General features: G+C 47.6%; 1 protein-coding gene and 1 pseudogene across 1 annotated transcript; one reads left to right on the plus strand and one right to left on the minus strand.

The window, feature by feature from the left end:
* Positions 1-2595: 2595 nt before the first annotated feature.
* On the minus strand, positions 2596-4155 carry LOC146170707 (uncharacterized). Its single transcript, XM_084586828.1, has 2 exons — positions 3293-4155; positions 2596-2691 (listed from the first exon to the last, which is right to left on the minus strand). The coding sequence occupies exons 1-2, from the start codon at positions 4094-4096 to the stop codon at positions 2596-2598; spliced, it is 900 nt and encodes a 299-aa protein (XP_084442954.1). The 5' UTR covers positions 4097-4155.
* Positions 4156-7154: 2999 nt separating this feature from the next.
* Positions 7155-12177, plus strand: LOC146170708 (uncharacterized; annotated as a pseudogene).
* The last annotated feature ends 10410 nt before the right edge of the window (positions 12178-22587 follow it).

Consider the following 22587-nt stretch of genomic DNA (forward strand, 5'->3'; position numbering starts at 1 on the left):
GCAAACAGTCACAAAGACAGGTCTCAAAGTCAGACAAATGACGTGGAGGTTTTCTGTTTCTCTGTGGATAGCGCCGTGTTGGAGAACTCTGGTGCAATGCAGGTGGTGTAGGCGGGTGCGATATAGAAGGTGCAGGCTGGTTCACTACAGGTGGTGGATATATGATGTCATCGCGGTCGAGTGGTGTTGTGGCTGATGCTTGTTTGAGGCCAGAGACATCCTTGAAAAAACTTGAGTTGCGCGTTATTACTCTTTTTCCTCTCGATGCCTTGATTTGTGATCCATGAATGCTTACAATGATATAAGGGTCTGGATGATAATATGGAGTGAACTTGTCGCGTCTCTCTTGCTTGCACGGGACTCGTTGACCGATAGAGAAGCGGTGTGGTTATGTCTTCGTGCGTCAGCATGATGTTTGTTGTTTGCCTTTTTCTCGAGCGCGGTGGTTTTTCAACCTTGTTAAGTCTTCATTGTGCGAAGGAGCTTCAGGGTAGCACGGCAGAAGATTCCTCATTGGTCTGCCAAACTGCAGTTCATATGGTGATTTTCCTGTTGTAAGGAGTTTGGAAGATCTGTATGGCATCAGGAAAGTGTCAAGCTCTACTTTCCATTCTGTGTTCTCAAGCTGACGTGTGTGAACATGCTTTTTTAATGTTCTAATAAACCGTTCAGCTTCACCATTAGCTTGAGGCCACAAGGTGTGATCCGATGGTGACGAAATCCTTTTTGAGAGTGCAGCAAACTCTCTGCCTTGAAATAATGCTCCATTGTCAGTTTTTACCTGTGCAGGGATTCCGAACTGGCAAAACACTCTTCGCAGCGAGGGGAGCACATTATTCGCACTCGTGGAATGTGTAACTTGTACTACTGGGTATAGCGAGAAGTCATCTATTACCACCATAGCGTACTTTCCATCAGAGAACGGACCATAAAGGTCAATCCAAACTTCCTACCAGGGGCCATTGGGTGTTCTGTGATGGCAAGTGGTTCCTGCTTTGCTTGGGGAATGACTGCTTGACATATATGGTAGGCAGCTTTTAATCAAAGTGTGTACTAGTTTGTCCATGCCTGGAAACAAAACTTTTTCTCTCGTCATTTGTTTTGACAATCCCTTGATGACCCTTGTGGGCAAGCAGCACTGCTTGCTTCTACAGGATAGTGGGAAGAACTTAGCGCATTCCTCGAAGGACGATGCCCTCAGGTGTTGTTGTTAGTTCAGTCTTCATGGAGGCAAATGGCTTCAGTTCAACTGAGACCTAGCTGTTAGGTTTGGGGTGCTGAATATGACTGACAAGTAATTGTAGCTGCTGGTCTGCTTTAGTTTCTTCAGCAACTTCTTGAACTGAGAAGGCATTTGGGATGCTGTGGCACTGGATGAAGTTAACGTACTCGTTGGGTACTTTGTCGATGCGGGCATATATTTTCATCTCAGGAACCGCATGCCTGGAAAGGTAATCGGAAGGGTTCCTACTTCTTGCGGTGTGCTGTACATCAAACTTGTACTGTTAAGAGCGTAGAGCGAGGCGCTCAATGCGGGCAGATGGTGATGATCTTGGGTTTCCCTGTATGCTCACTAAAGGCTTGTGATCAGTCAGCAAAAGAAAGTGAATTCCACAAAAATAAAGGCGGAAGTGTTCCATCGCCCATACAGCTGCGAGCATTTCACGTTCTATTTGGGAATAGCGGCTTTCAACAGGTGTGAGTGCTCTACTTGCATAGGCTATCACTGCAATGTGTTCACTGACACGGTGTGTGAGGATACCACCCAGTCCATGTAGACTTGCATCTACTACCAGTTCTGTCGGCTTGGATGGGTCAAAGTAAGCAAGGGTGGATGCATCAGACATGGCTTGCTTTAAGCTCTTAAAAGCATTCTGCTGTCGTTCTGTCCACTCCCATGCAACGTTCTTCAATGTCAGTTCACGTAATGGCTGTGTGAGGTCGGCTAGATTTTTTCAGGAATCTGTCTGAATATTTGATCATGCCTAGCAGGCTCTTTACTTTTTGCGGTGACTCTGGTGTTTTGATTTGTAGGAAGGCTGCTATCTTCTTGGGACCAGGACGAACGCCGTCAGCTGAGAAAATAAGTCCAAAGAAGTTCAGTTCTCGCTGATGAAAGTGACACTTTTTTTTGTTGAGTGTCAGTCCAACTTCTTGGAGTCGCTGCAGAACTGCTTTCAATGAGGCGTGATGCTCCCGTTTTGTTTGTCCAAAAACAAGGATGTAGTCACTAACATCCAGGTTATTGGGGCTGCCATTGAGCACTTAGCGGATGTTGTTTTGAAAGATTTCAGCCACACTGCTGATGCCAAAGTTGAGACGTTTGTAGCGAAACAAGCCAACATGTGTCGAGAAAGTTGTGAGCTGCCTTGAAGAAGTGTCAAGTTCCAACTGGTGATACCCATTCTTCAGGTCAAGGTTGGAGCTCCATTTAAGGCAACAATGATGTCATCCACTATCGGACACAAATGTCGTTCACGTTGAATGACACTGTTCACAACACGCATGTCAATGCAGACTCGAATTTCATCAGGCTGATGTGGTTTGGGCACAATAACCACAGGGGACACCCATGGTGTAGGTCCATGGCTGGCTCTATGATGCCTTCTGACAGGAGGCGTTCAAGTTCTTTTTCTGTGCCATCACGTAAGGCAAACGGAATACGTCTGTGCGGTTGTGCAAGAGGTGGGACTGAGTCGTTCACAAAAAGCTGGATCTGCTGGATTTTGAGTTTTCCAACTCCACTAAACAATTAGGGAATGCTTCCACGACTGACTTGTCACCTGGATTGTCAGACAATTGGTACATGATCTGGACAAGCCCCAGGTTGGTTGCTGCTGTGAAGCTTAAGAGTGGTGCACAGTTTCCTGGAATGACAAAAATGTCTTCTTCAATGCACTTATCTTTGTATCTCATTGTAACAGACTTTGCCCAAACGTTCAAGTGGAGATGTTGATTTGTATGGGAACACTCTGATGGCTGTTTCTTGGAGATTCACATTTAGCTGATAGCTCTTGAAGTCATTTTCGCCAACAATTGACACTGTAGCACCCGTGTCGATTACGAAAGTGACTGGCACATTGTTGACAGTGAGAATAGCCTTTGGAGATGAACTTGCTCATGGCAACAAAATGTACTCGTTGCTGCTTGGACTGGTGCCACAGGTGGCTGCAGGCTCTCTAGTACTTGAACTCTTCTTACTGCAGGCTAACTGTGTGTCTGAGTCAGTGTCACAGTTCACTGACTGCACTGTTCTCCTGGTTGAGCAACAGAATTGTGCAAAATGACCAACCTTGTTACATGCCTTGCAAGTCTTGCCCCATGCAGCAAAACTGGATCGACCGCCTTGGTGAGGCCACTTGCCGCCACAGTTGCGACAATCTGCTGACGAGACACGAGGTCGCTGCGGTGTGTAGGCCAGCCGTGGCATCTGTCGTTCATTTATTGGGTGTTGGCCATGGTGTTGTCCTTCCTTGTGTACTGCGAACACCGCCGCATTGTTTTCGACGTGCTTTTCGATTTCGGACACATCCCGTTCGACAGCCTCGAGCAGTCTTCCTTGCTTAAGTAAGTCCGGTAACATGAGGAAATGAAACATGGCATACTTTCGGAGGCGAGACGACGTTGTGGCGAGAATGATTTGGTTCTTGACATCAGAGTCGACGTTTTCGAAGTTACCGTGGCGAGAAAGCTGCCGGAGGCGCGCGTAGAAGGCGTGCAGTGACTCACCAACGTTTTGCTGAGCTTGACGAAATTTACAGATAGCAAATGTTGAGTTCACTCGTGGCGCGAAATATGCATTCAGTTTCGCTCGAGCGGCATCATATTCTGGCGTCGATGTACTCTGCGTGGTTTGGGTCGTGCTTGTAGCCGTTGCACCTTGCGCAGCACTCTCGGGGAGCGAGCGATATATGTCGTAGACTTCTTCACCAACGTAGTGCAGGAGGAGCGTTTTTTTGCGTGCATCTGCCGAGATATCGCAAGCTAAAAGAAAGTTTTCGAACCTTTCTATCCACTTCGTCCATTCGTGACCAATATCGTTGTCGTCGGTAGCGCGCAGGTCAAAACTTGGGAAGGCAGGGAGCACATGTGCCATGGCTACGATTGCCGGTAGCCACTTGTTGCTGATGGGTGATTGGACGGACTGACTCTTGATGTAGTGGTACTCACCTGAGATAAAAAAGCACTTCTAACACCCTCTTAGTGTTCCCGGAGACTGTGATGGGGTCCGATTCATTAGATTGGGCAAGACACTGATGAAGCGAGCCTGTTAGTTAAGCCGCCATGTTTATATTCCATAGTGGCCAACAGAGTGGTAAAATTCGGCTAGATGCCGATTACAAACACTACAGCGGGATGTTGCGAATGCACAGCCTCGATAATAAACCACAAATGCTTCGCATGGCTGATCACGCTCTATTGTAGTCATTCATGTCTTACAGTAGACATTCAGCTGTGTGGAGCTTGTAGTTAAACCTGGAGTTACGCGAAAGCAAATCTGCATGGCTACGCTTAAGTTTGGCTTCAAAGTAGACATGGCTTTTCCGCATAGTAGTTTACTCTATGGCTTCAGCTTTATTTATGCTATAGGGGAATCACTTAACGTATGGGTCATTCGGGTGTAGAAGACTTCTAGTGGTATGACATCGTCTCTGCGTCGGACTCCGGGGAAACACCACCATTACAACGTTTGAACGAACCTTCTGTCCTAGCAACTCGCTGTGGTCGTTCGCTTCTACCAACTACCGAGTTATATGTCTTCTTCTTTTTCTTCTCCTTTTCTTTCTTCTTTTAATTTTTTACTTCTTTTTCTTCTTTTACTTCTTATTTGTTTTCTTCTCTTCTTCTTTTACTTCTTTTCCTTCTTATTCTTCGTCTTTCACAGGCCATGGTGCTATACGGTAACATGGTGCCACGCCGGCGGCTTTCGCTACAAAAATTGGGGCCGTGGGCATGTCGTCACCTGCTCTTTCATCGCACTTGGCGGCCCCTACCCAACTCCGCCCTACAGTGCTACTTGAATATACCCCCAATTTCATTTGAAGTGGAGAACTATATTTTCAAAAATTCGCAGACGGTCAATTATGTTGATCGGAATATTTATACGGAGAGAGTACTACACCTTGCTAAGCGATTATGTTGTGGAGCTCGACTGCTGAAGTCAAGGACACAAGACAAATGCTTGGCCGCGGCGGCCGCTTTTCAATGGAGGCGAAAAGCGAGGCTCCCTTCTACTATGCAATGTCGGCGCAAGTAAACAAACCTCAAGTGGTCGAAATTTCCGGAGCCTTTCACATAAAGTCCCTAGCTCGAGATGGTTTCGGACGTTAAACTCTGCTTACCAAACGATTATTTCTTGCCTGTGATCTCTGATCGTGCTTTGACAAAATCTTTTTTTTTTGTTTTGAACATATCGGATGTCTAGTAGCTATAACGTTCTATAACGTGATGATTTCGAGCTCCGTGGGACTTACCCTTGCGCTCAGAAGGCGGGCGCCCACCTGCCAAAAGCATATACGTGAATTTTCGAGGCTGCGAGGTTTCAAACTGACGGGGCAAGGGTCCGAGTTCGATTTGCATTTCATCTTTCAGTATAAAAGATGCAGACCGAGTTGGCAGCTCCTTACAACTCAAAATGGTATCTGGCCTCGTGACATCAAACCCACCGACCATTCGCACCTTTGGGAACTTCCATGAGTGAAGGAAAAATGCTTAACGGATCCCCATTGCCCGGCCATGCCAACTACTAGTTACGACCTTCCAAAGGCATACCTTGATTTTCTTGTTCTTTAAATGAAGGGTCAGTGTTTGCCACATCAAACATCGCGTATCACAGGCATCCCTATTGCAAAAACCAGCATCTCCAGTGCGAAACCAGTAAGATTTCCGCGCTGGTTTTGCACTGGATCTGCTGGGCACGCTGGAGGTCTGCGATATTCACTGGAGCAGTAACTGGAAGGCACTGGTTGCGCTGGTACGTTGGGAGAAAAACGCTGCGATTAGCTATTTGACGCTGGGTGTGTCGCTGGCATCCGCGCTGCACTGGGAGTAGCGCTGTATGTGCGCTGGGGCCGCACTGGTCCCAGTGCCCCAGTATAGCCGGTTCGGCCTGCGGCGTCAGCCGGACTAGCATCCCTCAGGGGCCAACAGGGCAACAGCGTACTCGCAATCGACCATCGTGGCGCATATGAAAAATATGGTTCAAGCAAGTGATTTTTGCGGCGAAGTTGATGCGCATTTGTAAGAAAACAAAGGCAGTATCTTTTTTCTAGAGTTTCCATGTTTCGATAGGTCGTTTCGAGAGTTTCGAGAGAGACCACGACCACCGCGTCTCTGACATATCGCATGACACACTGACGATTAACGCACAACTAAAGCTCGAATTGAATAATGTGGGCTACCATGCATAATCAAGTTCACAGCTGATCTTAAGGGCACTCTAACACATTGATTACTGCCAAAATGTTCAATGCGGGCTCAATCGCAGGCGAGCGTAGCCTGCACCACGGCCCAGTATATACAGCAGAAAGAAAAACTAAAACGAGGAAGAGAGTAGTTTACCGAGCTATAGGCCCATGAGAGAAAAAACAACAACATACAGCGCTTGTAATGCATAATATTTGGCGTGTTTCGCAAGCGGTTGCGCTCCTTCTTACTCTGCGTATGAAGCAGCCGAGCCCTCGGTCATCGCAACGCTTCCCGCAATGTTTACATAGAAATAAGGTTTAGTTACACGCAATCTATGGTCATCGCTGCTGCGCTTGCCGGTATTTAACCTTGGTCTTTTTTCCTTGAAGGTTTGTACTAAAGCTTCGTGTTAAGCGAAAATTAAGCCCACGGTAGCAGAGCACCACCGAAGAACCGGCGTTGGTAAATTTGCCAGCGATGTCAAACTCGACATGTTAAAATGATTCCGGTGCACAAAATAGCACGCACAGGCGCCCAGAACATTAGTTGCAAGTCGTGAGAGCAGACAGCAAGCTCCAATGATAAAGAAGTTTAAACGTAAATGGCGTGTAGAATGCGAAACGGGAAGTCCCAACCTTATAAATGCGGGTCATGACATAAAATACAGGAATGTTTCCTAACATTCCAGTTCTCGGGCTCGCCCAGGTGGAAGAAGAAGAAGTCGTTCTGAGCGGCTGAGCCTGAAAATGTTGCTTGCTGGAAACAGCGCATCGGCCGTTGACCGAGGTCTTTCGACTCCTCAGGATACTACCGAAACGTACAAAGTTGTCCTTCCACGCCTGCCCACCGGTAATGTCCTTAATACCGTTTTTCTGCATGCCGACCTTAAGGGTCGCCTGTACCGAGCACCTGACTTTCGAGACGCACTTGCACAGATTTTGGACCTCTGGGAAATTTTGTGCATTGGTCAATACCAAATGAGCCACGTGTGAATGGTTACCTGCGATAGCAGTTCTTCAAAGCAGAAGCTAATTAACAAAGCAGATTTCCCTGTGAAAGGACTTCGGTGCATGGTGTTCGACCCGGATACAAAGAATGTCAAGGTTAAGCTCCTTTGGCTTCCCCGCTATATGGAGCACCGGAGGATTGTGGAAGCTTTCGAGCCTTATGGAACGATTCAATCTGTGGAGCGTGAAAAGTGGCGGTGCCCAGGGATGGAGCACATGGAAACGGCGAACCGTGAAATCTCCCTCACGCTCAAGGACGGAGTGTCAGCAAGTACAATTCCTCACACTCTTAATGTTTATGGGGTGCAGGCATTAGTTCTTATCCCAAAGAGACCTGCACTGTGTCCTCGATGCAGCCGTGTAGGACATGTAAGGCGTCAGTGCCGAACGCCTCGATGCACCCAGTGCCGGCGCTTTGGCCATACTGTGGAGAACTGTGTATTAAGTTATACCGATAGACTGTGTCAAGGCCAGTGGTCACGAGAAGATGACGTGGCGTCCGAACATATCATGGATGTGTCAGAGGTTGATGTAACTGGTGAGTTAAGTCGTGAAACTCAAAATGATGGGGAGCAGAAGCCTTCTGCACCTCACATCAACACACAGGAATCTGCAGTGACTGGCCATCAAGAACCAGCGTCTCCAGAGCCAAAACCGCCGGACCTGGGCCCGCATGTGAGTGCCACTCAGAGTGCTGCGCTTGCTGCCCAAGAACCACCTGTCATTGAAGGACGTCTGGATATGCCTACTGTGGAGCTAATGGAGCAGATACTGCCAGTGGATGCTCGCCTATCTTCCTTTGTCATTGATTCTCCTTCGTCGTTGGAGGGTAACAGTGAGCCGTCTGTGGCGCCGATCTCTGGTGCGTCCGGTTCTCTGTCAGCTGTCAGTGTGGCAGCGAGCGATGTGCTCCAATCAGGTTCGTGGGCCGAAGCCTTGAGTGTCTCAGAGGAGGACATGGACAACACAGTGACTTTGAAGCGTCGCGCAGATGATGAGGTGTGTATCGATGGTGCTGGCCAGAAGGCACACTGTGTAGAGGCCACAGGAAGGGTGACTTTAAAGAGGAGGGCGATGTCTGCCCGAAAGGCCGCCAATTTCCAGGCAAGCCACCCCATTCCAGGGGATGATGTTTAAAAGGACTAGTACCAAAAATGGCTAGCATCTCAGCATATCAAGTTACTACCCTTAACGTCAGGGTATGCGTAATCGTCGGAGACAGCAGCAGTTAAGACATCTGTTAAAGAAATGGAGTGTGTCTGTAGCAGCAATTTAGGAAACAAAGTTGTCCTCCGATGAAGAGACAAAGCTGCTCTTGAGCCGTTTTTGCCGGAATATAACATTTTTGTTAGTCACGCTAGAGGCTTGTCCGGAGGGTGTGTGCTATTCCTATAACGGCTATATATGCCGCCGCGCCGCGTGCTGCTGCGCACTTCGCCCTGGCTTATCACGGACAGCGCCCAGCTCTGCTGGCGCTCGCCCGTAACTTGTTTCCGGGAATAAAGAAATTCCCACCGCGTGCTTCACGGCTGCTGTCTTCGTTTCCTGCCCGCACGTACGAGCTACTTGCTTCGAATGCAACCGACAAGGGCACATACGAAGAATGTGCAAAGCTAGAAAGGAACAGAAGAAACAGAAGCAGTGCATGCGCACGCTTGAGTGCAAGGCTCAGCTCGACCTAACTAAGCTAAATAGTGTCGACGTGTCCAGAACGTCACCCATAATGGTTGGAGTGAATGTAGAATGAACTACCATACGAATGGAGCTTGACACAGGAGCAGCAGTGTCAGTTATGTCGCACCATCAGGCTAAAGAGTGCTTTCCCGGTATCCGTTTGCAACGTACAACAATGCAATTGAAGACATACACAGGGGAAACTGTAAAACCTGTTGGCGTAATGGATGTGCTCGTCCGCCACAACAACCAAGAGGCACGTCTGCCGCTGTACATTCTTCCGCAAAAAGGGACACCGCTCTTAGGTCGCAACTGGCTACAGCATATCAGACTAGACTGGAGTGGAATTCAAGGTCTTTGTAAGGTGTCCGCTACACCAGGCAGTCCGCCGGCAGCATTGGAAGCGCTGCTACGGAGAAACGCAGACTTGTTCAGTGACGAGCTAGGAACCATACAGGGAGAAAAGGCAAGTCTCCAGTTCAAAGATGACCAAAGACCACGTTTTCTGAAAGCACGAAGTGTACCTTTCGCTCTTATGGAACGGGTAGAGGCAGAGCTAGAAAAGCTCGAAAGGTTGAGAATCATTTCTCGCGTCGCCAGTAGCAGGTACGCTACACCAATCGTTCCTGTGATAAAGCGTGACGGATCAATTAGAACTTGTGGCGATTACAAGCTCACTTTGAATCCGATTCTAGACGTCGAGACATACCCGCTTCCTAAGTTGGATGAGCTTTTGGCAGCATTAGCCGGAGGTCAGAAATTCTCGAAAATTGATCTCAATCGGGCTTATCAACAAGTCGAGATGGACGAGGAGTCAAAAGCCTACCTAACCTTGAACACGCACAAGGGCCTGTATGTTGTTAACCGGTTGCCTTTTGGCATCGCCTCAGCACCGGCGATCTTTCAGAAAATCATGGACAATATATTGAAAGGACTTGAAGGCGTTACTTGCTACATCGACGACATAATGGTCACCGGAAAGACTGAAGAGGAGCATCTAAGAAATTTAGAGGCAGTATTGAAAAGATTGTCTGAGAGAGGCATCAAAATAAAGAAGGAAAAATGCGAATTTTTCAAAGACAAGCTGCAGTACTTGGGACATGTCATTAGCGCTCACGGAATTGAGCCGGCTACTGACAAGCTAGAAGCTATAGCACAGGCTCCGCGTCCTACAGACAAGCAGCAATTGCGTTCGCTGCTGGGCTTGATCAACTATTACGGGAAGTTTGTTCCTAACCTGTCAAGAGTTCTTTTGCCCCTCAACAGGTTGCTACGCCTCAATGTTCCCTGGTCCTGGAATGACGAGTGCGAAGAAGCCTTCTCGAACATCAAGGAGCTGCTGTCCCAGCCACCAGTTCTCACTCACTACGACCCCGGTGCGCCCCTGCAGTTGTCGTGTGATGCATCGGCATACGGTATAGGAGCTGTCATCTCTCATGTGCAGCCAAACGGTCAGTGTCATCCTGTGGCGTACGCATCTCGCACCTTATCTGCAGCAGAAGTCAATTATAGTCAGCTAGAAAAAGAGGCACTAGCTTTAGTTTTTGGCGTGAAACGCTTCCACTATTACCTCTTTGGTCGTTCTTTTGTATTAGTTACGGACCACAAGCCCTTGCAGACAATTTTTGGTCCCAAAACTGGCATACCAACTATCGCCGCAGCACGACTGCAACGCTGGGCTTTAGTTTTGTCAGCTTACAACTTCACTCTGAAGTATAAGCCGTCGTGTCAAAACGCCGACGCAGACTGCTTATCTCGACTGCCTCTGCAACGTGAAAGCGAAGAATGCTCGGATGATCAATTTTATCTCCTACGCTTGCAGTCCTTGCCAATCAACTATCGTGACGTTGCACGCGAAACGGCCAGAGATCCGATCCTTAGACGAGTCATGCAGCACGTAATGAACGGGTGGCCTGTGCGCGTTGACAGTGAAGAAATGAAACAGTTTTTTCACAGACGCTGTGAACTTTCGTCACAGCTAGGATGTCTCGTTCTTGGTATGCGTGTCGTTATTCCTGCTAAACACCAGCCTCAGATGCTCGATGAATTGCATCAGGGACACCCTGGAATCGTGAAAATGAAAGAGCTAGCACGCAGTTACGTCTGGTGGCCAGGAATTGATCGCCACATTGAGACTAAAGTCCGTTCGTGCAATGCTTGTTTAACGCAAAGCGCAATGCCTTGTCCTGCCGCTTTGCACCCATGGGCATGGCCAACCAAACCATGGCAGCGCCTGCACATCGATTTTGCAGGACCTTTCAAAGGAACCATGTTCTTGGTGGTTGTTGACGCTCACTCCAAGTGGCCGGAGGTGTGCCAGATGCGCGACACATCTGCGGAAAGCACAGTCAATCGACTCCGCGAACTCTTCTGCAGGTTTGGTTACCCTGAAGTCTTGGTATCTGATAATGGGCCGCAATTTACCTCAGCGGTGTTTTCAGAGTATCTTAAGAGCATTGGCGCGCGGCATGTACGAACATCAGCCTACTATCCTAGTAGTAATGGACAAGCTGAGCGATTTGTCCAAACTTTGAAAGCGGCACTACGGAAAAGTACTGCTGCAAGTTTAACCATAACATTGGGAGAGTTTTTGTTGTCTTACAGAAACACCCCACACCGGACGACGGGCGAGGCGCCGGCTACTCTTCTGCTCAACAGGCGACTGCGCACCCGGCTGGACGCAGTCAAGCCCTCGCTGCAGCAGACTGTTTCGACAAGGCAGTCTGTGCAGACAATGCGTCGCAAGCAGCGCACACGTGAATTTTCTGTTGGTGACAGTGTCCTAGTGCGCAATTTTAGGCGGGGTGAAAAGTGGTTGCCTGCTGTCGTGTTAGAGCGAACGGGACCTGTGTCGTACCGACTTCAAGTGGAAACCGGTCAAGGAGTGTTCATCTGGAAGCGCCACCAGAACCACATCATTCAGGCCGTGGGCTTGGACTCTCGCTACACTCCTGAAGAGCAGGGGAACTCTGAGCAGCCACGTCCAGCGACGACGCCGGTTCAGCCAACATCGTCCCGTCCTCCATCCACGACACAACGGCGGTATCCGGAAAGGCAGCGCCGCCCTCCAGACCGCTATGTGCCTTGAACTAATCTGTGTGATTTTTCTTTATTGACTGTATGCACCCTATTCAAATAAGACTGGGGGAGTGTAGTAGTTGCGCGCCTACTTGTCTTGCGCGCCACGCCCCTCAGTGATAACGGCTATATATGCCGCCGCGCCGCGTGCTGCTGCGCACTTCGCCCTGGCTTATCACGGACAGCGCCCAGCTCTGCTGGCGCTCGCCCGTAACTTGTTTCCGGGAATAAAGAAATTCCCACCGCGTGCTTCACGGCTGCTGTCTTCGTTTCCTGCCTGCACGGAAAAACACCACAGGCCGAAGCCTTGAGTGTCTCAGAGGAGGACATGGACAACACAGTGCCTTTGAAGCGTCGCGCAGATGATGAGGTGTGTATCGATGGTGCTGGCCAGAAGGCACACTGTGTAGAGGCCACAGGAAGGGTGACTTTAAAGAGGAGGGCGATGTCTGCCCGAAAGGCCGCCAATTTCCAGGCAAGCCACCCCATTCCAGGGGATGATGTTTAAAAGGACTAGTACCAAAAATGGCTAGCATCTCAGCATATCAAGTTACTACCCTTAACGTCAGGGTATGCGTAATCGTCGGAGACAGCAGCAGTTAAGACATCTGTTAAAGAAATGGAGTGTGTCTGTAGCAGCAATTTAGGAAACAAAGTTGTCCTCCGATGAAGAGACGAAGCTGCTCTGGAGCCGTTTTTGCCGGAATATAACATTTTTGTTAGTCACGCTAGAGGCTTGTCCGGAGGGTGTGTGCTATTCCTGGCCAACACGCTAGAGATGACAGCCATGTCTTATTGCATAGATGACGAGGGGCGACTTATATGCTGTGACCTCACAATCTCAGGTGTGCAGTGGCGAATTATTTGTGTTTACGCCCCTGTAAAACAGCGAGACAAAAGGCATTTTTTTCTTTCATTAGTTAGCCATTTGTGCACAGATCGCAAAATTATATTGTTGGGAGATTTTAATTGTGTTTGTAGAGATGAGGACCGATCAACATTATGTAAGAGATATGACCCTAGCGCTGCATTACTTAATAATTTGGCTTGTGAATATAACCTTGTGGATTTGGGGCAGGAAAAAGGCGACAGTATTCATTTCACTCAGTTTCAGTTGTCTTCTAATGCCCGCCTTGGCGGAATTTATGTTTCTGCAGACACGTTAGCAAATGTGTTTAGTTACTGGGTGCGGCCCATCTTCTTCAGTGACCATTGTATGGTGTCTCTTCAGGTAGGGAGGTACAGTCGGCAGATTCTTCACCCTCGGTGGGAGCTGTGGAAGATGAATAACTGTCTGCTCTCAGATGAAATCTTTAAGTGTGCTGTACCTACTTGTTTGAAAGACATATGGTCACGCCATGACCTGTCAGTTTTGCAAAAATGAGACTTGTTTAAACAGGAAACGAAAAACTTGGCGATTGAAGCCTCTGCGAGAATCGCGTTCCTAAAGAGAAACCACCTTCGTGAGCTTGGGCGCACTCTAAACTGAGCTACATGAGCTAGAGAGGGTTAGCCCGGTGCCTATGTTGAAGAAATTAATAACTTAAAGCAGAGCTTCAACAATTTGCGACGGAAAGATACAAGGGGGCCCTAATAAGGTCTAGGACTCGAAGGTTTCTTGACGAGCAACCTTCACGTCGGGCCCTCAGTGATGAAAGAGAGAATGCTCTTACGAAGGAAGTATTGGAAATTCAGTATGGTGATTGCACATCCTAGTATTCCTAGTATTCTTGCTGCTATCTATGATTATTATCGAAAGCTGTTCGGCAGTTGTAAAGATCCAAATCAGGGTTTCGATTATAATTCCTTACTTGAGAACTTTCCTCGACTAGACGATGAGAAGTGTGCTGTAGTAGAGGGACCCATCACTTTGGACGAAATTAAATCAGCCATTTCAGACCTTCAGAACCAGAAAACTCCTGGCCCAGATGGTATTACTAGCGAATTTTATAAAACATTTTCGCCTTGCCTAACGCCTGTTTTGATGGAGGTATTCCAAGCATCTTATGATGTGGGTTTCCTGCCTCCCACTTTCTATTCAGGCCACGCAATATTAATTCCCAAAAGCAAAGATACTAATCGGTTGAAAAGTGTTGAAGGATATCGTCCAATTTCCCTCTGTAATGTTGATTAAAAAATTTTTGCCAAGGTCCTTTGTTCTCGTTTGCAGCTGGTTATCATGGACTTGATAGGTTCGCATCAGGTATGTGGTATCAGAGGGCGCAGTATTCAAACACACATCCATATTGCACGTTCAGTAATCGAGACAGCATCAGATGAGACAGGCCAAGTACCTATGAGTCAAATTGACCTGGCGAAGGCGTTTGATAAAGTTCGGCACAATTTCTTGTTCGCGGTCTTGGAGAATGCAAACATTGGTGACGTTTTGCTCAAAGGCATAAGGCTGTGCTGTATGAACTCGTATACAAGACTAATTGTTAATCAGGAGCTAACGAAACCAATACCACTGGAATCATCTGTTCGTCAAGGATGTCCACTGTCCCCACTGTTGTTTGGCTTATATCTGGAACCCCTCTGTCTCAGTATAATTAACAGTGCAGCCATCCGTGGTTTCTCTCTGGCTCAATGTGAAGTTAAGATTTTAGCTTTTGCGGACGATATAGCCCTCTTTTGTTCTGACAAAAAGAGTGTACTTGAGGCTTTACACATGACTGAACAGTTCTGCGATGTATCAGGCGCGGCCCTTAATTTAGATAAATCCAAAGGTTTTTGGTTGGGACACTGGGGCACTCGACCAAGCCAGTTCGGAGGCATATGCTGGGACTGTAGTCCTCTTCAGTACCTAGGGGTTCCGCTGCACCAAGTTCGTAACAGCGCAGCCTACTGGGATTCACAAATCGTACCTACGCGGCGACAAACACAGGCTTGGATGGGTAGGGAACTCTCAGTGTTTGCTAGGGCACAGGTCTGTAACATATTTTTCTTTGCAAAGCTTGCGTATGTCCTTCAAGTCCTGCATTGTGCGAGGAGGAATGTACAAGTTATACACAGAATATTTGCAACATTTGTGTGGCGCTCTAAATGGGAGCCCATGTGGCGTGACAGCTTGTTTCTTCCCTTAGAGTCTGGTGGAGTGGGCCTTGTTCACTTGTTTGTGCATCACCTTGTTTCCCATTTTTTCTTTTTCAAATCGGCAGACCATCCGTTTCTTGTAACTGTGCTCATTAGGCGTCTCAGTCCACATTTGCCTTACTTATTCGCACCAACTGGGCAGGCTCGTGAGGAGCGTTTATGGGGATTCCTTAACGAGGTTGCTGACACTTTCAATTTTCTCACTGTGCGTTTCTCTGTAGATTACCTGTATAGCCTCTCGAGAAAGCTTTGTTCCCTACACCGTTGTATCGGCAGCCTTATCTGGGGTTTTTGGACACCACTGTTCTAAAGCGTGTTAGGCAAATGTGCATTCAGGCAGCTGCAAAAACGTTCTTTTTCAAATTACACACAGCGACGTTGCCTGTCAAGACATTTCTTCACAATAAGGAGATGTTTGTGCCCTGGTCGGTAAATTGTCTCTGTAACGTCCCTGAGACAATTGATCATTGCTTTATTCTGTGCCGTGATGCTATGTTCTTTTAGGGACATACTACAAAGAACTCTTCAAAAGGACATTGAAATTACGCCTTATACAATTAGATTTTTGCCTCCTGACAAAAACTCTGTCGTGCCTTACGATCTATTTGTGTTGATGGTACTGTTCAGCCTTTGGAAAAGCCGCATGATCGACAGGCATGCATAGCCACCAAGATCGTCCAAATCCGTGTTTGGGAGCAGTGTGCTTTGGTGAGAAGTGTATATGCTGCACGTGAAGAACCTGCAAACTGGATGCCGTATCTAGACGCATGTGTTTGTCTCCCAGACTTTTGATGTTCTGATGATTGTGCATTATTGGGCTGGGGATATGACGGGCTCGTATTAAGCAGCCCGGTAACTTTAGACATGGACATGTTTAAGTGGAGTTGTTCCTTTTTTACGTAAGTTTTTCCACTCAATAACGTAAAGAAAATTCTCGGCGTGTCTCAATGGTTAGAGTGGTGAGCTGGCGATTGATATGTGCCTAGGGACTGAGTTCGAAGCCGCTTGGTGTAATGATATTTTTTTTACTTTTTTAGGTTTTGTTTATGTACCTATCTTGTTTTGTTACTTTTTATTTTTTATCCCACGCCTGTTTTTCTCCGGGCGAACAGTGCCGCCAGTGCGGAGCGCCCCAGTATGCCGCGTCCCAGTGCGCCCAGTTTCCAGCGTCATACTGGGACCATAATCAGGTATGGCGCTGGGATCCAGTGGCACTGGTTTTTGCAATAGGGATGCTAGTGATTTTTAGAGACTACGAGGCTTGAAACCGTTGACGTCGATGCTGGTGGACAATTCGACGACATACGATTTTAACATTCTCGCACTGAAAGCCTGCCAGCATGCTCAAAAGTATTAAAGGATGTTTGAAGCCTCACAGTCGGTCGAGTGAGTGGTCGGCGCAGCAGGCGGAGACAGTTTTTCGAGATGGGGGCCACATTTACTACTCTGGTGCTAAAAGAACAAAAGCTATGCATGGGATTCACCCGATAGCAATAGCGTTTGCTTTACGGAACGCAAATGGAACCAGCGCTCATATAAGGAGACAACAAGGAACTTGATTTGCAAGTCATCATGACATATTTTTTCTATGTCCCTCTCCGAAAGTTGGAGAAAGGGCGCAATGAAAGTCTGAGAGGTAGAGTACGTACACGAGCCCTGTACGGAGTGGTGGAAGGAAAGAGGAATATTTTCTTTTTACATACTGTCGCCGTTAGAAGAGATTTTTCTAGAGTAAATCAAGGCTATATTTGTTGTTTACTGACTGCAACAGCATGAACAGCCTTTTTATTTTATTTTTATATCTGTGAATCTTTAAATGTGCTGCATTGGCCTTCTGCATATTTCAAATATTGGCCTCCAGTATTTTCATACAGCAATACAAAATATACGTTACGTCTAACCTCCCCCTCTCTCTCTCCCGACAGCATAAAGGGAGGGTTTGACAGCAAACCAATAAAGTCTTGCTCATCCCGCAAACTCAGATCACCTCATTAAAAGAGCGCCGCTTGGATGGTGGAGAATCCGTTTTGTTGGACCCCTCACAACTGATCAGGCTCAAAGAAGTTAAATCGGGCGGGGTCCCATCTCTTTGTTCTAGTTTGCTCTCTTCATATGTATCGGTCGGATATCTATTGTATAATAATTGTTCCATATAGACCTTTTCACAAGCCTCAAGGGGCGCCGCCATTTTTAAATCCCCGGTAGGAAAAGCAAGGACGAGAGCGACGCCTAGCGGCGACGCCATATTGGACTGCAAGAAGTTCGTCGCGTTGTTGTTCTCTGCGCTTGCTTACGTGTGGTTTTTTGCTTTTTGCCATGTTTGGGGAGAAACAATCTCCGCGTCAATGCTTGTACGAGGCTTTTTTGCTCCGCAAGACATTGAAGGAGACTGGCTGTTGTGAATATATGAAAAAAGGGCTGTTTTGTTTCATGGCATCTGCGCATTCAGTTAACACTCATCCATCGTGCTCGACGGGAACCCAGCCAACCCGGCTTATTAATTTCGGAGGTAAGATGAATGCTTATACTATTTCGTTTCGACAGCTATTCACTCCATACCATTTTCCGCATTTCGTTTGACTGATACAGATGTCGCGGATACTCAGCTGCTGACCCGAAAGACGCGGGTTTGATCCCGACTGCGGCGGTCACATTTCGGTGGCGTCTCCAATACGGCGTGCTTAACCCCTACTTCTGCGGAAGCCGAGGAAGAGAATTTGTGATCTTAAGTCCGTGATACTGAGTACTTCAGATAATTGCTGCCTACGCGTTGTCGTTCAGAAAATGTAAGCGAGTGCACTTAAGTGGGTGAGCTCCCTGCAATATTCGACATGCATGTCGCTGCCAATAAGCAAATAACGCTCTTGCCATTCTGAAGCCAAGCAGAGAGCATCAGCCAGCGGTACTCAATTTATGTCTTCACTTCCAGCTGTAATTTGTAGGAGCCCGTTGTGTCTCAGATGGTGCGGGTAGGGCAATAGAGCCCAAACTAACAAATGTAATTAAAAGGGTGTACCGAATCACTGCGTTGGAAGTTAATAAAGCTATGGCATGCATAACATGGGCTGTATCGCTATTCGTCTAGCGAGGAAAGCCTCGCCTTTGAGCAATTTTTCTTGCTACCGTCAAGCCGTGGGAAGGTTAATGATGCGGTGGGACATTTACAAATGTTTGGTTAGCTTCAGTGGCGTCACTAGGGTTACCCGCCTTTCGGCGCATTGAAAGCGTGAGATGGATGTGTGATTAGGTCGAGGAGCGAAAAAGACGGGAGATAAATGAACAACAGACTGCCGGAAAGAGAGATGCTGCCAGCGGTCCTCGCATGGGAAAGGAGAGTGAACTACATACAAACAAAAAGAGGCGATGCGGCGACGCGGCTGCCGACGGGTGTTGTCTAACACGCTGCCGCGCAGGAGTTTACAATGGGTATCGGGTTAATGCACGTGCTTCCAGAGTAAAAGCACGTACTATCATGAGCAATATGAGCAAGAACACGCGAGCGCACGGCCCTCCAAACCCACTTGGGGCGTTATGCTGCTGCCGCTGTCGGAAACAAAGTAGAAAGGGCGCCGCGGTTCCGCTAACTGTTGGAACTCTCGCCTTGCTAGCGTTGCCGCAAAGCGGCAGATGATTGCAAGGTGCCAGCCGCTAGCTGTGATAAGGCGATTATGGAGCGCCTTATGATCGCTAGCGCCTCGCAATCAGCTGCCGTTTCTTAGCAAAGTTCATGGGTTAAAATCGATTCTTCAGAGTACTCATTTCCCCTTTCTCAACTTTTTTTTTTTGCAAAAGTGTACTTTGTAATTATAAATATACCAAAGTAATCTTCTACTTTTCTTTTACAGATCGGGAGTACGAGCATTCTGATGGGATTACAGACTGTGTAGCTAAAACATGTTACACCCACAGTCTTCTTGAACAACGCGATGAGCTGCGCAATGCGCGTTCCTCGCCGCATTTCTTTTTTCCTGGCTGTTTGTGCAGCCGTAAACAGCGCAGTGTTCTCCAGAGGAAGCTTGGTAGCTGTCCGACATCGGAACTATAAGCAATGACAGCGGAAAACAATCACACGCACATACCAATGAATGCAACCGTCGCCGTGGCCAGTAGCGACATGTGCTTCGCATGCAGTCCAGACGAAATGGGCAACATTGAGCGGCGCATTACTCTCGCCGCCAGCAAGTTACTCTTGGCCTCTTACCGCCTGGTTTGAGGCTTTTGACTGGAGGATGGCGCTCCCCGTGTTGAAAGGGTCTATATTAAGCATGTTAAATATGATTATGCACCATTTCCCATCAGGCCCTGTGCTTCAATTTCCTCAGTCCCCTTTAATCCAGCACGGTAGGTGATCACTCCCTGCCCTCATCCTTTTTCGTCCAAAATGTTTGATCCAAAGGTTTTAATGAATGTTCCATATCGGTTCGCGTGCCTCCTTTGATACATGCTAAGAGCGGCGTCTGCTCTTATTTCGTGCACTGTTATCCTGTTCGCAACCAGGAGCTAACAAACGCTGTAGACGCCAACTATTTGGCTTCGCTTCAGGGGTTTAAATCTCCGCAAAGTAAGAAATCACCGCAAAGCACCGCAAACACAGCAACGGAAAGCTGCAGGCAACTTCGCGGCCCCCGTGTTGCGTGGGCGCGCCGAGCCCACGCTACTGAAGCGACACCGCTTGCATCCGGGACCTGTCGATGCTCGCCGCCTCGCTGCATCGTGTAGAGCGCGCCGGCTCCTGAACCCACTAGTCATATTCTAGAGCACTGTACACTGGTGATCGCTGGCTCCCACTTATACACAATGGGGCTGTCAGATTATTGCTTCATATCCATCCTAGTGCAGATCTCGCTTCATCTGCAGTGCGTCGCTTTTTCAAACGCCAATTATGGAGTAAAAATTGGTAAAGACCTAACACTAGGCAAACTCTGGTCCAGAGGAAATGACGAGCGGCGGAGCTTGATAGATGGCCTTTAAATGGTACCAGTGGCGTAGTCTCACGCAACGACAGGCGTGCGGACATGCGTGCATTTACCGCCGGGGAAGACGAGGGCAGGTGTGACAAAGGGCGACGTCTGTGTTCGTCGGCACAGACCACGTATATTTGCGTCCTTCTTGGCCTTCGCCGCGGTACTAGTGCAGTTTCTGACGACAGAAAGATGACACGCATTTTGCGCGACTCCGATGCATTTCAGGCACATTTAGGCTGACCACGCCATCCGGTTACTAATTTAATTCGCCCGCATTGCGGCTAGTCGTCTCTTCTGGCGCGGCTGGCAACACTCCTACAGTTTCTGATTGCGGCAAGGTGAGGAATTTTTTGTGCTTGTCAAACTGCACATGCTGCATTTCAAGCAATTCCGCTCAGCACGCCGGCTGGCTCGTTTGTGAACAGTGCTGATGCTGATGCCATGGCGCGAGCAGTATCTCATTACTTCCTTGCAGCAGTGTAGAATCTACGAGTCCTTTTTCAGCCAATCACGAGATTACGTTAACCACGATCTACCGTCGCCACTGAGATTCTAACAAGACCGTTGTCCCAGTAGCACAAACGACGCTTACGGGTCCTTGTCGGCCCAGAGCGGGTTACCCAAGTGGGCCCAAATTGAGGGAGTTTGCAGGATTTGCAACTCGGCATTGGTGGGGACTCACGTAGGCGGCACCTTGTGCTTCCCATGGGGGACAGTCGCGGAGCACCTGGGGATGCCCCATTAAAGTAAATCTGCGGTGCCCACAGAGAACTGACATGGGACTCAATAGACAGCTCGAGGGCCGCTTAATGAGGTCCCACAGAGGCAGACTAGGGCTGCCTGTGTAAAGAGGAGTGCCCACTTAATGATGATGCAACATCCGCGTGGTACATCTGAAAGGGACCATCAGAGGGCTTGCAGGGGCTGCCTATGGAAATGAGGGGAGCCCATTAAAAGCCAACATGACATCCCTGTGTGCTACTTCAAACAAATCTCCAGCGAGTCCTGAGGGGCCAGGCCGCACAAATGAAGGTTGCCCACCCAAATCCCACGTGACACCCCAGTTGGCCAAATATTTCCCAGGCTGGCTGCCAACAATGTCTTTACTTCAGCAGGCTATGAGGGTATTTCTTAACAAACCAACACTAAAAACAAAACAGAATGCCTTTATTCCTTACAGGGCAGTCACACAGGCCAAAAAGCAGCAGCATGCATGAGTTTACGGATGTTATGCAGCGTTGTTTACAGAAAATCATTTTCTGCAAAAAAAAACATTATTATAGCAACTAAAAAAGCCACATAAATAGCCCCAGTTGACTAATATGTCATGAATACCAGCTTTGAACAAGTCTCCAAACAAACGATAGTACCACAATGTATTTCCATTAGCCCCTGCTGTCAAGATTGCATATCAGTACAAAACCCAATACAAACATTAAGCAGCCTTTCTCAAGTGGCCATATAGGAATATTTTATAAAACAGTTACATCTGCAGGGCAAATATTTAGTTTTTGATAGAAGTTTGCTCTTCATGCACAAATCGAATTGTGCATTTGTATTAAGTATGTACATAATTTGCATGCCCATTTGCAGGTAATGAATCGTGCTTGTTAACAGGAAGTAAAGTACTGGAAGATGTACAGTACACGAAGAGAAGCACATTTCGCCATGCTGTCTACAACTGCATGCTATTCAGAAATGAAAATTATTTCACACACACAAAAAAACAGTTTATTAAATAACTAACAAGCTCCTACAAATATCCACATCAAAGTGTCCAGATGCAAGCTTTATGTGTTTTTCATTCAGTTTTGCCCGAGAAGGAATAGTCCTCTCCAAGTTAAAGACCTGTGAGTGGGCTTCATTCTGTGGCAGACTTGAGGTCCGAATAGCCTCCAAGGTGGCAGTTGAGTGATGACACCCACCATTGCAGTCCCGCACTGCACAGCAACTGCAAGTACAAATACAGAATCCAACATCAGCATGTCTGTCACCACTCACCCTGATTCTTCATTTGAAGTTATAGGCAGGCAATGACAAAAATAAGACCTTGCAGGAAATGCTACAAGAAGTTTTTGTGTCTAAGGACACGACGCAAAAAAATACGCTGTGGCATGGACTTAAATGTTAAGTGCAGATTCCTGAAAAAGAAATAAATATCATTTATGCACCTTACCCAAAACTTTCCTTGACTTAATAAACGACTCAGTTAAGCTGCAACTAGCTTCCTCTAGTGAATAAGATTATGCTAGCAGCCGGTATTTAGTTTCAATGCCAATAAACAATACGTTTGCACAGAAAATGCAGATATGTGCCCAGTTATTATATTTCATATGCACTGCAGCACAACATACTAGCCACAG

The sequence above is a fragment of the Amblyomma maculatum genome, unplaced genomic scaffold (assembly GCF_055883805.1).
Source record: "Amblyomma maculatum isolate TAMU_Amacu unplaced genomic scaffold, ASM5588380v1 scaffold_63, whole genome shotgun sequence".
NCBI lineage: Eukaryota > Metazoa > Arthropoda > Arachnida > Ixodida > Ixodidae > Amblyomma > Amblyomma maculatum.